This window comes from Bos grunniens, chromosome 10 (assembly GCF_055505025.1).
Source record: "Bos grunniens cultivar Pamir isolate PY7600 chromosome 10, Bosgru_T2T1.0, whole genome shotgun sequence".
Classification (NCBI taxonomy): Eukaryota; Metazoa; Chordata; class Mammalia; order Artiodactyla; family Bovidae; genus Bos; species Bos grunniens.
In genome coordinates this window covers 101,254,805-101,270,675 of record NC_141174.1, presented here as the reverse complement: position 1 = coordinate 101,270,675, position 15,871 = coordinate 101,254,805, and the positions used below count along the sequence as shown (strand labels likewise).

Genomic DNA, 15,871 nt, shown 5'->3' with positions numbered 1-15,871 from the left:
CATGGGGTGGGTCATGCCTCTGCCACTACTCAAAATACTGCTCAAAAGTATTGTTGCTTTTTGGGCTTCTCAGGTGGCGCTAGTGGTAAAGAACCTGGCTGCCAATGCAGGAGACTTAAGACACGAAGGTTCGATCCCTGGCTCGGGAAGGTCCCCTGGAGGAAGAAATGGCAACCCACTCCAGTATTCTTGCCTGGAAAATCCCACGGACAGAGGAGCCTGGGGGGCTACAGTCCACAGAGTTGTACAGAGTCAGACACGACTGAAGCAGCTTAGCACGCAGCATGCAGATATTAAGCACCTACTATATACTGGGCTATTTGGGTGCCAAAGAAAGTAAAACAGACAAGATTTCATGGAGTTATATCCTGTTAAGGAAGTTAAGCAAAAACAGACCAATTAGAACATGAGAAAGCTCCAAGTAAATATGACACTGTGACGAAATAAAAGGTAGCCTTGATTTTAAGTACGAAGACAGGGAAGGCATCTCTGAAGGGGGGAAATAGCAATTGAGATTTTTCAGGCGGGAAAGGAACAGCCATGTGACAAACCAGGAAGAGTCTTAAGGGCCAACTCACCAACTTCAAGGCTGGGAAGTGGCTGGTATGAAGTCTGAACTCCCCCAATCCCAATGGAACTGAGACAGAATGAGTGAAAGGATGCGCCCCGTGAGACAAGGTGCTGAAGTAGTCAGGGCTGGGTGGGCTATGGAATTTGAGGTAATAGACCAAGTGCCGTTGGAAGTTGTTAAGGTGTTTTATGTAGGGGAAGAACAGATTTGATTTAAATTTTAAAAGTTCACTCAGATGTGCAGAATGGCAAGGGGTGGGCAGGGGTGGAAACTGAGCCAGTTCTGCAGTGAACGAGCACGGCCAAGTAGAGGCAGTTTGAAGGGGTCACTGTATGTGTGGTGATAAAAATCCACAGATGTATAAAATAAGGGGCGGTTTCAAGACTCGCAGATATCTTACCTCTGTTGTCGGGTGTATGGTGGTGGCATTTACTGAGATGGGGAAGATGGAGGAGGTTATGGTTAGAGGAAAGTCAAGAATCCCATGTTAAACTTGAAGTGTCTGTGTGAAACCCTGGATATGTGAGACTGGCACTTACAAGAGAGGTATGAGCTAAGAATCTGGGAGCCATGGGAACATAAATGCCTGTGAAAGTCTTGGGATAAAATCACCCTCAGAAGAGAGCATTGATAGAGGAGTGGACCTAGGACTGAGTCCTAAGGGAATGTCAACTGTCACAAATTATATAGAGAAGAGGGAGCCAGCAGAGGAGACAGGAGAAATAACGACCTTTCGGCAGGGAGAAAACCAGTAGACACCTGTCGTGACCCAAATGAAGGAGAATGTTTTAAAAGGTAGGAGCCATCGATACAGGGGTGCTGTCTGAGATAGAATTGACCACATGGAGGTTTGGTTTCATGTAATTAGTAGGGACTGAATGTAACTGGAGCAAGTCAAGAAGTAAATGAGAGGGTGGGAAGTCTCTGAAGAGGCCGTCATGTGAACAGAGACAGAAAACTGTATCCCGTAACACCTTACATTGAATCGACCTTGTTGTTGCCAAAGCCACGCAACGGTCTTAGTTATATGTGCTAAGATGCGTGGTCCTAAGATTGATCCTCAAAGCAGATGGCTTCCAAGCTCTTAACATTTTGTGTGTGTGAAACCTTATGTCTCTTTAAGACTTGGTGATCTGAGTACTGCAGATGGCCATGTCCTGTGGGGAATGAATCATTGCATCCAGAGCATCAGCGTCCTGGGACAGAAAACAGGGGCTGAAGGCTTCGGCTTTCCTAATCTGCTTTCTGACTTTGCCATAAACTCTTTGGCCTTGAGTTTACAGTTCTGATTTTTATAAAACTTATTCTTATCCACTGATTATCCTGCCAGTAGTAGGCAGTTAGGGGACTGTCCAAGCTGGAAAGAGCTTTGGATACACTCTGCAGTTGCCACTCAGGTACCCCTTAAGTGCAGTTTCTTTTTCACTCATTGATTCATCCTTTGCTCCTGCTCTGTAGTGAGCATTCTGAGTCAAGGATTTGGGGTCAAACTGCCTGGTTCAGAGCCCAAGGATTAACATTTCTGTGCCTCCTCTGAGAAATGGAGATAATACTACTTAATTCAAAGGGCTATTGGGAGAGTTACTGAGCAAGGGCTTAACAAATAGTAGCTCTTATTGTAAGGGTTGCTTTTCATTTGTCCCTGTGGAGGGTGGAGGGTGGTTCATTGGAACATCTGAGTCTTAACTCTCATGAAGGTTAGGGCTGCTTACCATGGTGTATCTCCCAAGCCTAGCACTTTACCTGGCAAATGGCTCATCCATGACTGGTTGGAAATAACCAGGGAGCAATTTTTATTTCTAATTCACACAGAATTTAATGATTCTTCAGCTTTGAGTTGCTTGCTTTATTACTTCTCATCAGTTGCATTTGCTAAAACATCTAATGAGCTCATATCCTAACGTGCATTTTGGCCAGAATCTAGAGTGGATGACTAAAATCTTGGCAACGCATTATAATCCTAGTGTAAAACTGTGAATGTGATTTTCCTTCCTTTGTAGCCGTATCGAACACCTCAAATCCCAAAATGACCTTCTGACCATAACTCTGGAAGAGTGCAAGAGCAATGCCGAGAGGATGAGCATGCTGGTGGGGAAGTACGAATCCAATGCCACCGCGTTGAGGCTGGCCCTGCAGTACAGGTAGGAAGTTGGGCAGGCGGGCGGGCAGGCGAGGGGCCACTTTCATTGAGAAGGGCATCCATAGCAAGCTTCTGCATGAAAGTAGAAAACCGCGTTTTAGAAAATGTGACTAGAGAACTGGACCAGCAAATGCTAGGGTGTGATAAATATTAAAAATCAGTTAGCAGCCTGGGAGCAATTAAGAAAATAAGGATAATGAGTGTGGTATTAGTAAAACAGGTATGTTTCTGTTAGCAATTCAACTGAAATATTATTTCATGTAAGTAATATCACTCCAAGTCTTCCCTTTGGCAGTGGTAAAGAATCCGCCTGCCAATGCAGGAGATGGGGGCTCGATCCCTGGGTTGGAAAGATCCCTTGGAGGAGGAAATGGCAACCCACTCCAGTATTCTTCCTGGGAAATCCCATGCACAGAGGAGCCTGGTGGGCTACAGAATCAGACACGACTTAGTGATTAAACAACATCACTCAAAACATCAATTTTTGTGTTACAAGTTCACTTCTTGTTCTTCCAGACTTTATTTATATTCATATTATATTCTACATTGTGGTAAATCTAATTCATTCTCTTCCTTCAGTTTGTTAAACTGTAATATTATTGCTTAAAAGTCTCCATTTATTTTGACTGACTGTATCCCTTCCATCAAGTTTATATGGTATTATTACTCATTTCTCTAAAAGATATTTAGACTCTTGCAGACTCTTGATATTGAAAATAATTCTATGGTGAATAAATTAATACAAAAACTGTCATTCTTGTATTTTCCTTGAGATAAAATCCCTGGAGCAGGAATTATAGATCAAAGGATATGAATATTTTCATGTCTCTTCAGGCATGCTGCCAGTTTTTTTCCCATTAAAAAAAACCAGTTTAAATGAATGTGATTCATTCATTGATGAGCAAGTGGTACCACTTTTTTTCAGCTTTGGAATTTATCTATTTTTAAATTACTACTTGTTTAATAGCTACAAAACTCAGCTTTATTATTGTTTTCATAGACTTATCAGTGTCACCACTTAGGCATATTTACCAAAGTCCCAGAGTAGTGATTGTATCTTACTCTTGGCATCCTCTCAGAGAATTCAGTATTGTTTTAAGAAACATTGCTTCTTCAAAAAAAAAAAAAATATATATATATATATATCAAACCAAAATACAGGAGACCAAAGCTAGAGAGCAATCCTGTTAGTTTACAGACACACCAAAGCAAACAGATGATCGTCTGTGACTACTCTTGAAACAGGCTCTCCTGCACCCTCAGTCTCCCTTTCATCTGTACAGAAGAAGCAACGTCCCAGCATCTCTAACTTGAAAGATCAACTGCCCTTGAGAAGGGGAGCTGCCAGCACCCACAGGCAGTCATTGGACTCTCTTTCCTGTCTCTTAGTAAAGGAACTTGAAAGTAAAGACAAGAAAAAAAAAAGTCTGTTGACTAAGTGTTGAGTAAAGCCACATTTCCCCTGCTCAGCTTGGAGAAGCTCATCAATTCTTTGCTTGGGGGTGATTCTCACTACTGCAGGCATTTGGCCAGGATGACTCAAGCATGATACACACACTCCATCCAGTGCAGACATGGGTCCCTATGGGGCCACGGGCAGCAGTGGCTTTCCAGAGGTCACTGTTTGATCCTCTGTCTGGTGTACCCGAAGAGAGCGCTCCACACTCCAGCTCTTGTCAGAGATTTTGTGAGTGTTTCATGACGCAGCTTTACAAGCCTCTGGCAAAACTTTCTATGATGATGGAGCTGTTCTCTGTGTTATCCAGTGCAGCAACTGCTAGCCGCACATGGCTGTTAAACGTATGAAATATGCCCACTGCTGCAGAGAGACTGAATGTTCATTTATTTACCTTAAGTTCTTTTTCATTTAAATATCCACATGTGGCTAGCGGCCACTCTATTGAATAGGCAGGTCTCAGTTAAAACAGCCCCTTTCTGGGCTGCTATATGAATTCCCTATTATCGTATAACTGTTTATTATGTCAAAGCTTCTGGGGTCAGGAATCTGGGAGTGATTTGTCTAGGAGGTTCTGGCTCTGGGTCTCTTGAGTTTTTGGTCAAGCTCTCAGCCAGAGCTGCGTCAGCTTAATTGGGGCTGGCAGATCTGCTTCGAAAGGCTTCGGGTAGAATCCTCGGTCCTTCACTGGAGATTGGCTGGCGCCTTAGTTCCTAACCACACGGGCTGCTCCATAGGGCTGCTCAAGGGTCTTCAAGACGTGGCAGCTGGCCTCCTCTGAAAAGGATGATTCAAGAGGAAAAGGGAAAGGAGGAAAGAGAGAGAAAGACCAAGATGGAAATCATCCGTTCTTTAATAACCAACCTCGGATGTGATGACCCATCACTTTTGCCTTACTCTCTCAGTCACACAAACCAGCTGGAACCAGGCGGAAGGGGATTACAGGAGGTGTGGCGATCCAGGTGGGCGGGGCGCACCCAGAGGCTGTGAGCGCTTCACCTTTCCCTTCAAGCTGATCATCAAAGGAGCAGCAGACTTGCCTCTCTCATCTTCATTGCTTCCCTTGTATTTTTCTAGATCATAGTCTAAAGTTTTGTTTTGTTTTGTTTTGTTTTAAAGCAGGGCAGGGAGGGGGCCTCAAAGCAGAGCGAGCCCCTGACTCTGTCCATGAGTGCCTGTGGGCGTGTCCTTGCCACCTGGGCAGGGAGGCTGAGAGGCAGGGCTCGCACTGCACCGCAGGGGACTCGCAGTTCTCAGCCCTAGCTGATGACGCCATGTGCTTCTCTTTCAGCGAGCAGTGCATCGAAGCCTATGAACTCCTCCTGGCTCTGGCCGAGAGCGAGCAGAGCCTCATCCTGGGGCAGTTCCGGGCGGCCGGTGTGGGGTCGTCCCCTGGTAAGTGTGGCTGGGTTCCTGCAGCCCCTGCTCCTCGTCCCCCCACCTCTTCTGGTCTCCTACCCCCCGTCTCGGCTGTTGGCATTGGCACGCCTCCCAACAACATGAAATTCACTTGTCAAGTGTGTTTTTCATTTTTTCCTCATGACTGAGCGAGTAAATTGTTTATGTTGAATGCAGCAGGAACTGAAGTGGAAACAGCATTACAGACAAGTTAAAACAAACAGGCCGTCTCGGGAAACATACTCTCCCAGGCCGACTCTAGGACCAGATGGGGCAGGAGGCCCAGATTCGCCCTGAAAGGGACCAGCTCTCCCACAGCCTCCCTGCAGTGCTGGTGCCTGAGGGTCCCTGTGCTGCCCACAAGGCCTTTGCCTCATCTGGCACTGCATTTTCTCCAGGTTTGTTCCTTTGGATTCAAAGGAACATGGGTTCCCCCTACCTGCTCTCCAGGTGACATAGAAATGCAGAGGAACATTTCACACCTTGTTATCTTCAGCTTCACCAATGCCAACCCCGGGGGCCTGCTGCCCACCTGCCCTCCCTGCCCGTCCTCCACTGCAGGGGTCATGCATCCCCCAGGGTCGGCATCATTTGTCCCTCCAGACCCACACCGCCCCCGACTACTGTGCCCCAGTGCTGAGTAACTAGAAGGGCTATGAACTGAAAAAAACACATGCAGGGCATCCTAGTTACCATCATTTGCCAAAACTTCACCCTTGACTATGACTGTGGGCCTTGACATAACATGGGGACAATAACAGTGGAAACAGTGTTTGGAAGGAAACAGAGGTTCAGTGACAGAGGCCCCCAGTCCTGGGGCCTCCTGGCTCCCTCAGCCTACACTTGACCACAGCAACTTCTCCCGAGAAACCACAGCAAGTGAACCACAGCAAGTGACCAGATGACTCGAGAGTCAAAGGTGGGCACTCTGCACAGGCTGGCGAGCAGGCCACCCGTCATCCTTTTCCTCCTAGGCTGTGAGCCCATGTTAAGGCTGTCCTTCCAGGACACACCTTGCAAAGAAGCTCGCATCAGGGTACCTCCTGAGTGCATCTCCCATCCTCCTTGCCAGCTCCTCCCTCCCTGCCCAGGCTTTAGCTTTTCTTTTTTTTCTTTTAATAAGACCTGATGGAATCCCAGTTGAGCTATTTCAAACCCTAAAAGATGATGCTGTGAAAGTGCTGCACTCAATATGCCAGCAAATTTGGAAAACTCAGCAGTGGCCACAGGACTGAAAAGGTCAGTTTTCATTCCAATCCCTAAGAAAGGCAATGCCAAAGAATGCTCAAACTACCGCACAATTGCATTCATTTCATATGCTAGTAAAGTAATGCTCAAAATTCTCCAAGCCAGGCTTCAGCAATACATGAATCGTGAACTTCTAGATGTTCCAGCTGGTTTTAGAAAAGGCAGAGGAACCAGAGATCAAATTGCCAACATCCACTGGATCATCAAAAAAGCAAGAGAGTTCCAGAAAAACATCTACTACTGCTTTATTGACTATGCCAAAGCCTTTGACTGTGTGGATCACAATAAACTGTGGAAAATTCTTCAAGAGATGGGAACCAGACCACCTGACTTGCCTCTTGAGAAATCTGTATGCAGGTCAGGAAGCAACAGTTAAAACTGGACATGGAACAACAGACTGGTTCCAAATAGGAAAAGGAGTATGTCAAGGCTGTATCTTGTCTCCCTGTTTATTTAATTTATATGCAGAGTACTTCATGAGAAACACTGGTCTGGATGAAGCACAAGCTGAAATCAAGATTGCCGGGAGAAAGATCAATAACCTGAGATATGCAGATGACACCACCCTTATGGCAGAAAGTGAAGAAGAGCTAAAGAGCCTCTTGATGAAGGTGAAAGAGGAGAGTGAAAAAAGTTGGCTTAAAGCTCAACATTCAGAAAACGAAGATTATGGCATCCGGTCCCAGTGGAAACAGTGGCTGACTTTATTTTGGGGGGCTCCAAAATCATTGCAGATGGTGATTGCAGCCATGGAATTAACAGACGCTTACTCCTTGGAAGAAAAGTTATGCCCAACCTAGACAGCATCTTAAAAAGCAGAGACATCACTTTGCCAACAAAGTTCCTTCTAGTCAAGGCTATGGTTTTTCTAGTAGTCGTGTATGGATGTGAGATTTGGACTATAAAAAACGCCGAGCACCAAAAATTGATGCTTTTGAACTGTGGTGTTGGAGAAGACTCTTGAGTCCCTTGGACTGCAAGGAGATCCAACCAGTCCATCCTAAAGGAGATCAGTCCTGGGTGTTCATTGGAAGGACTGATGCTGAAGCTGAAATTCCACTACTTTGGCCACCTGATGCGAAGAGCTGTCTCATTTGAAAAGACCCTGATGCTGGCAAATATTGAAGGCGGGAGACAGGGACAACAGAGGATGGATGGTTGGATGGCATCACTGACACAATGGGCATGAATTTGAGTAAACTCTGGGAGTTGGTGATGGACAGGGAGGCCTGGCATGCTGTGGTCCATGGGATTGCAAAGAGTTGAACATGACTGAGCAACTGAACTGAACTGAATTTCCAAGGTCTTTTTTTTTTTTTTTTTTTTTATCTATTTATTGGCTGTGCTGGGTCTTCGTTGCTGCACTTGGGCTCTCTCTAGTTGTGGAGAACAGGGGTACTGTTCGTTGCGGTGAGTCGGCTTCTCTTGGTGGTTCCTCTCCTTGCGGAGCACAGTCTCTAGGCGTGCAGGCTTCAGCAGTCGCAGCTCCCGGGGTCCAGAGCGCGGGCTCAGTGGTTGTGGCGCACGGACTTAGTTACCACGTGGCCTGTGGGATCTTCCAGACCAGGGACTGAACCTGTGTCTCCTCCATTGGCAGGTGGATTCTTGACCATTCTGAGCCACAAGGAGCCCAGGCTGTAGCTTTTGCACTGAACAAACACTCGCCTGCTTTTCCTCCTTCCCTCCTTTCCTCAGTTTTGACATGGACAGGAATCTGAAATAAAGGAGTATCCTGGGTATTAATTTCCTGTTTCATATCCAAGTCACCCAGTGAGGAAGCAGGCCTCCATTTGTATGTGTGACCATCCTCCACCTCTCTCTCTGAGTTTTCTTGTTTTTTTGTTGTTGTTTTTTAAATAGTATTACCCTCCCAGCCCAACAGTAGAAACTCTGCCAGCATTTCCATTAGGAAGCTCATTTTTCAGGGTCTTTTAACCAAACCATAAAACTTTATTCTTCCTATTAAGCAGAATCCTAAAATGATCTTGGCTTGCTGTCAAGTTCTTTTTTTTTTAATAAATGTATTAAGGAAAATTATCAATTAAAGGCAAAAAATCAATCATTTTATTTCTACTTTTTCTCAGAGGACTGTCTTAGTCTGTGCTATCCTCGAAAGGCACCTCATATGAAGCTTGTCCCTACTCAGCACAGTGACTTGGATAGGAGCTAAAAGGACTTAAATCTGCATTTTAAATATTTAAAATCAATAATAAAATGCCTTGTATTCACATAATCCTGGTTGGCTCATGGGTCTATTTATAAAATGGAGCAGTCAGTTAATATGCCTCTTCAGAATTCAGAGAGCAGTCAGTTGTGGATGTCTGTAAAGTATCTTATTTAGCAGCTTTTTAAGCTTACTTTTTAGCAGCTCCCTATTAAACCGGACTCTTCTATTCTGCCCAGTTGCAGTGATATGTCATCCTGCCCTAACGTGCCATGGAGCCACACAGCAAGAATGAGTTGTAACATTCACCCACAGTGTAGTTATGGGGATTTCTCCTTTGTTTCTTCTTGACTGCACAACCATTCATCCTGGATGATTTAGACGGTGGTTTTCAAACTGTGCCTGGGAATCTGGAGGAGTTTCTTTGGGCCCCAGTGTTGGGCTTGGAGAGTGGGAAAGCTGAGTGTATCCCCCTCCCCATACCCCCTGCCCACTTAAGCCAGTTTCATATTTACCATTTTTGTATCTTAGACTTTGGCATTAGATTTCATTTATAAATATTGGAAGATTGAGGGTCTGGGCTGTAGAGGTAACAAACCAATGACTTATTTGGCCTGCAAAGTTTTTGAAAACGCAGCTAGAACATGGCCACCTTGGGCAGGGGATCCCCAACCTGGCTGCGTGCTGGTGGCCACCACCCTGAGTGTTGCTGCAGACATTAGCTGGCTGTGAGAGGCATGGAGCTTGCCCCTGGACATGACTGCACTCAGGGAGAGCATCCATGCAGGACATCAGAGCCAATCCCAAGGTTTTCGTTTTAACCATTAGTTCTGTGTCTCGTGCCTACATGAAGTTCTAAGCGAAGCTGCAGACGTGTGGAAACATGGCGAGGTTGGGCCTCATTTCCCCTTGGTCTCGCTCCCAAGGAAGCGCTGAGCAGCTGAGGGAGACGGGCCGCACAGGAGTCTTGGGGTTGCATGCCGGGAGCAGCCAGGAGCCTCAGGAGTTAGGAAATCAGAGCAGGTTACCGCTGGACACAGAGCTGGAAGCTCACACGGGCCAGCCCTTCGTCTGTGGGGGAAGAGAAAGCCTTCCTCATCGCAGCTTCTAGGTGAAGGACCGGCCCCAGGACACACGCTCCACCCCTGTCTCCACCAAGCCACCTCCACCCTGAGTGCCTGCCCCATCACCCAGCCTTGTTTATCTAGACCATTGCTGATTAATTAACCCCTTGGTTTCTTGCAGGAGACCAGTCAGGGGATGAAAACATTACTCAGATGCTCAAGCGAGCCCACGACTGCCGGAAGACGGCTGAGAACGCCGCCAAGGCCTTGCTCATGAAGCTGGACGGCAGCTGCGGGGGCGCCTTCGCGGTGGCTGGCTGCAGCGGGCAGCCCTGGGAGAGCCTGTCCTCCAACAGCCATACCAGGTAGTCCGCGCTCCTGCCGCGCCGGGTGGGCGTCCACCGGCTCCACTGGCCAAGCTCAAGGACTGCGAGGCTCAAGGGTGGCAGGCTGCACCCTCCCGACAGTTGGGATCTGAGTGGGAGAGCTGGAAAATGCCTTCTCATGTTGCCGCCCAGAGGGAAGGGGGGGGAACCATGTTGCTTTCTGTCCTGTGCCCTTTCCCACTTTGTTCTGCCCTGCATTTCCTAACAGTCCTTGATTTTCAAGAAGCATCTGGGGTGGTGAAGGCCCATGTGCTGCAAATGGTCCCGAAGCATCCAAGCCCCAGACCGCCTCCTAGTTCCAGGCTGCGTTCTCTCCCTTCCTCCTGTGCCTGTGTCCTTCGTAAAGCCTTCTCGGGCAACAGGCTTCCCTTCTCCCACCTTTTGCCCTGTAGAGTGAGGCCATATTCATAGCATGTGTTTAGCAGATGCTTAGCATGAACTGGGGTTCAAGTTCAGTATCTGTGAATCTAGAAAACTGAAGCAGGTGCTTGAACAAGATGGGGAGGGAAACAGTGAACACCTTGCTAAGCGTAATTTGCTGAAGCAGTTGGATTCCACTGGGTGTGGATGGAGAGTCATAATGAAATGTTTTCCAATGATCTTCTCATGTCTTGTCACCAAAATCCCTAAAAACATGAATGCCTTCCCTTTTTCTTTCTTTTTTTTTAATTGATTTACAATATTGTATTAGTTTCTGGTATACAGCTAGTGATTCATATATATCAGATCAGATCAGATCAGTCGCTCAGTCGTGTCTGACTCTTTGCGACCCCCATGAATCGCAGCACGCCAGGCCTCCCTGTCCATCACCAACTCCCGGAGTTCACTGAGACTCACGTCCATCGAGTCAGTGATGCCATCCAGCCATGTGTATATATATATTTCTTCATATTCTTTTCCATTTTAGTTTAATATATAATATTGAATATAGTTTTCTGTGCTATACAGTAGGACCTTATTATTTGTTTATGTGATATATAGTGATTTGTGTCTACTAACCCCAAACTCCTAATTTATGTCTCCCACCTCCTTCCCACTTTGGTAGGCATAAGTTTGCTTTCTATGTCTGTGAGTCTATTTCTGTTTCATAAATAAGTTCATTTGTATCATATTTTAGATTCTGCATAGAAGTGATAGCATATATTTGTCTTTCTCTGTCTTACTTCACTTAGTGTGATAATCCCTAGGTCCATCTATGTTGCTGCAAATAGAATGCCTTCCCTTTATGTTCCAGTTCTGTCTAGAAAGTACTTTGTTAGAGATTCTCATGTAATAACCACATCACAAAAGATAGGAAGAGTAATGACCCCATTTTTACAGGTGAGAGAGACTTGGCTCAGAGATGTGTGAGTGGCCTGCCGACATAAAGTCACATAACTGACAGCTCAGAGGGGTGTTCAGACCCAAGCCCAGGCTGTGGCACCAAGCGTATTCTTTTCACTAGGCCAGGTTGGAGCTTATGACTTAAAAAATGCTGTTTGCTTACAGATCAAGCAACCAAAACCACGTAAGGGTGTATTCAATCTCAAGGGCAAAAGAAGAAATACTGATGTTTTGTTCGGTACCTGAAGGGAACATAATGATCCCAGCTGTCTCTCCTGCTGGCAGGACCCCGGCTATCTGCCCAAGTGCAGACTTACCTGTTCTGGACCTGGTGCCTCAGGAAAGGCGACATTCCCAGTAACACACTTGGCCAGGTGCCCACAGACACAAGGGAGTTATTTCCTTTTGACTCCAGCAACAGTTGTCTTATTCAAGGAAGCAAAGCACAGATGATCATTTATTTATTTTCTTTTTTTTTAATTTAAATTTATTCATCTTAATTGGAGGCTAATTACTTTACAATATTGTATTGGTTTTGTCATACATCAGCATGAATCTGCCACGGGTGTACCCGTGTTCCCCATCCTGACCCCTCCTCCCACCTCCCTCCCCGTACCATCCCTCTGGGTCGTCCCAGTACACCAGCCCCAAGCATTCTGTATCCTGCATCGAACCTGGACTGGCAATTCATTTCTTGTATGATATTATACATGTTTCAGTGCCATTCTCCCAAATCATCCCAGCCTCTCCCTCTCCAACAGAGTCCAAAAGACTGTTCTATACATCTGTGTCTCTTTTGCTGTCTCATATACAGGGTTATTGTTACCATCTTTCTAAATTCCATATATATGCATTAGTGTACTGTATTGGTGTTTTTCTTTCTGGCTTACTTCACTCTGTATAATAGGCTCCAGTTTCATCCACCTCATTAGAACTGATTCAAATGTATTCTTTTTAATGGCTGAGTAATACTCCATTGTGTATATGTACCACAGCTTTCTTATCCATTCATCTGCTGATGGACAAAACCAGATTATTTTGTTTAAACTCATAAAGCAGATGCTCTTCTTAATGACTTTTCCAGATGTAGATAATCTGTAATTTCCACATTCATTTAGAATAGAAATGCAGTTCTCACGTTGTCAGTAAATTCTGTCCTGTTGAATTAGTGAGCACAAGAGTTGGGTTGACAGGAATAGTGTGCTGTTTCAATAGCTTATAAGGGGTTTCTTACAGGTTTTTAGCTCACGCCTCCCCACCCACAAAATAATTATTACCTGCAAAATATATAAATAAAAATAATACTTTAATCTAAGTCAGATTCAAATGTAGAGCCAGGCAGGAGTGGGAACATTTTCTCTCCAGCCCTTCAGTGGAGACTGTAAGGGTGAATATTGCTTAGAAATATTTTAATGTATAGATGAGCCTTGATTTTGAGACAGTCTTCTTCAGTTCAGTTCAGTCACTCAGTCGTGTCCAACTCTTTGCGACCCCATGAATTGCAGCACGCCAGGCCTCCCTGTCCATCACCAACTCCCGGAGCTCACTCAAACTCACGTCCATCGAGTTGGTGATGCCATCCAGCCATCTCATCCTCTGTCGTCCCCTTCTCCTCCTGCCCCCAATCCCTCCCAGCATCACAGTCTTTTCCAATGAGTCAACTCTTCGCATGAATTGGCCAAAGTACTGGAGTTTCGGCTTTAGCATCATTCCTTCCAAAGAACACCCAGGACTGATCTCCTTCAGAATGGACCGGTTGGATCTCCTTGCAGTCCAAGGGACTCTCAAGAGTCTTCTCCAACGCCACAGGTCAAAAGCATCAATTCTTCGGTGCTCAGCTTTCTTCACAGTCCAACTCTCACATCCATACATGACCACTGTAAAAACCACAGCCTTGACTAGACGGATCTTTGTTGGCAAAGTAATGTCTCTGCTTTTCAATATGCTATCTAGGTTGGTCATAACTTTCCAAGGAGTAAGCGTCTTTTAATTTCATAGCTGCAATCACCATCTGCAGTAATTTTGGAGCCCAGAAAAATAAAGTCTGATACTGTTTCCCCATCTATTTGCCACGAGGTGATGGGACCAGATGCTATGATCTTCGTTTTCTGAATGTTACACTTTAAGCCAACTTTTTCACTCTCCTCTTTCACTTTCATCAAGAGGCTTTTCAGTTCCTCTTCACTTTCTGCCATAAGGGTGGTGTCATCTGCATATCTGAGTTTATATTTCTCCTGGCATTCTTGATTCCAGCTTGTGCTTCTTCCAGCCCAGCATTTCTCATGATGTATTCTGCATAGAAGTTAAATAAGCAGGGTGACAATATACAGCCTTGACGTACTCCTTTTCCTCTTTGGAACCAGTCTGTTGTTCCATGTTCAGTTCTAGCTGTTGATTCCTGACCTAAGAAGCTTAATTTGAGGTGATGTATTTCTGTAGATTGAGATTGCTCAGAACTTAGTTTCTATTTGCAAGGGTGACCTCGTTAAAGATTGCCCATATGAATTAAATTCAGTCTTAAACAGATCTTCCCATCAAAGTACAGAGGGCTTACAGAGGTCAGATTTCACTCAATTCTCCTTAAAAATTCCCTTTCACATTCCCACCCAAATCAGAGCTGCTCAGTGGGTACAAAGGAACCTCACGCCAGGCATTCATGTGGCAGCACACATTCCTGGGGCCTGACACAAGCAGCCTGCTGATTATGTTCAGTGCAGCTCAGGAAAAAAAGTACCCCCAAAAAAGAAAAGTCCCAAACCACCAGACGCTTTCATAATTATAAGTGATTTTGTTTGTAAATCTTGGCGTTCCACCCAGCCTTCCCAGCTTGTCAAGATTACGGACGAAAGACAGACCGGAGGCCTCCGAGGTGGAGCTGTATGTGGCTCCACCAGTCCCCTCCCCTCCCGCTGTAGCCAGCTGGCAGAGAGACTTCTAATCAGAGTGCCAGCCATTGGTCCCCCAGGTCTCAGGAAAGGAATGCTGAGTGCCAGGCTTCAGACTGGTAGTACACAGCAGCTCCCGATAGCTGAAAGGTCGTGGTTTTGGAACCGAGCAGCAGAGGGGCGGTTCCCAGGGAGGACAATGCACATGTAACCAGCCCAACAGCTGACTCTGTGGTCAGGAGCCCAGAGATGCTGCTCTTGCAGTTTTGAAACACTTTTTTTTTTTTTTCTTGTAAAACTACAGCTGCGGCCTAATTAGAAAATATAATTGTCTTAACAGAGTAACCAGGTAATGTGGGTTGCCTGGAAAGCTTTATCAGTGTATCATAGCAGTGAGGCAAGTGGACTAAACTGCTAAGAAATGAGAATGGGAATTCTTAGTCAGACCTGCTCTTTTTGTCAAGCATTACACTTTCAGCTCATTGGTTAGAAGCACGATCATTGATCTAAATCTACAATAGGACAAGGGGCCAAGACAGCATCAGCCACAGCAAGTCTGCCCTTTTGGAGGCTGGGGTCCCTTCTCTCCTGCCAGCAGGTGCTGATCCTGTGAGGCTGTGATTGCAGCCTTGCATTTAGCTTGGGAAACACCCAGGGAACTGGGGTTCCACCTGGCTGACCACTCACACTGAGGCCTGCTCCCTCGGTTCAAATGGAGAGTAGTGGAGCAGCAGAGGTGCCCAGCCCTCACCTTCCAAGATCTAAGATGAAGTTTCCCTGGAACAGAAAGAAAGACTGAGCAGAGTGGAACTGTGTCCACTGAAAGGGTGAATGGACTTGAAGCAGCCGTCCAGTTAGGATAAGCCTGTGCACCCCCTGCAAATCAGCTACCTTCCAGGAATGAGAGACTCGATCTGACTGTCAGAGTAGGCACGTCTACTTCCCTCTGAAAAAAAGAGGTGCTTTCCCCACCCAAGTACCAGGAGAGTCTATCTGGAGTCTTTGGGACTTAGGCTTAGGAGTGCTCATCAGTTCTAAAGTCCAGCTCAGACACAGTCCTCCACATGATAGCGTGGTGTGCAGGCCTCCTGCAGAAATGTCCTGTCACTTATCATTTAGCTTCTGTGGGAACTAGATAGAGAGTTGAAATGCTTTCCCTTTCCTTAAGACTTGCTGATTCCCCAAAAATGATATGCTCATTGTATTCAAAGTAAGCTTAACAATTGAAATCCAAGC

At 45.8% G+C, this 15,871-nt stretch overlaps 1 protein-coding gene across 4 annotated transcripts in view; it reads left to right on the top strand.

Moving 5' to 3' along the window:
- MCC (MCC regulator of Wnt signaling pathway) overlaps positions 1-15,871 on the top strand; it is a 424,575-nt gene that overhangs the window by 371,635 nt on the left and 37,069 nt on the right. For all 4 annotated transcript variants that reach the window (XM_086323343.1, XM_086323344.1, XM_086323345.1 and 1 more), the window contains 3 exons: positions 2,572-2,712; positions 5,459-5,562; positions 10,223-10,406. In XM_086323343.1, the coding sequence (XP_086179469.1) occupies positions 2,572-2,712; positions 5,459-5,562; positions 10,223-10,406 (429 nt within the window). The remainder of the gene's footprint in view (positions 1-2,571; positions 2,713-5,458; positions 5,563-10,222; positions 10,407-15,871) is intronic.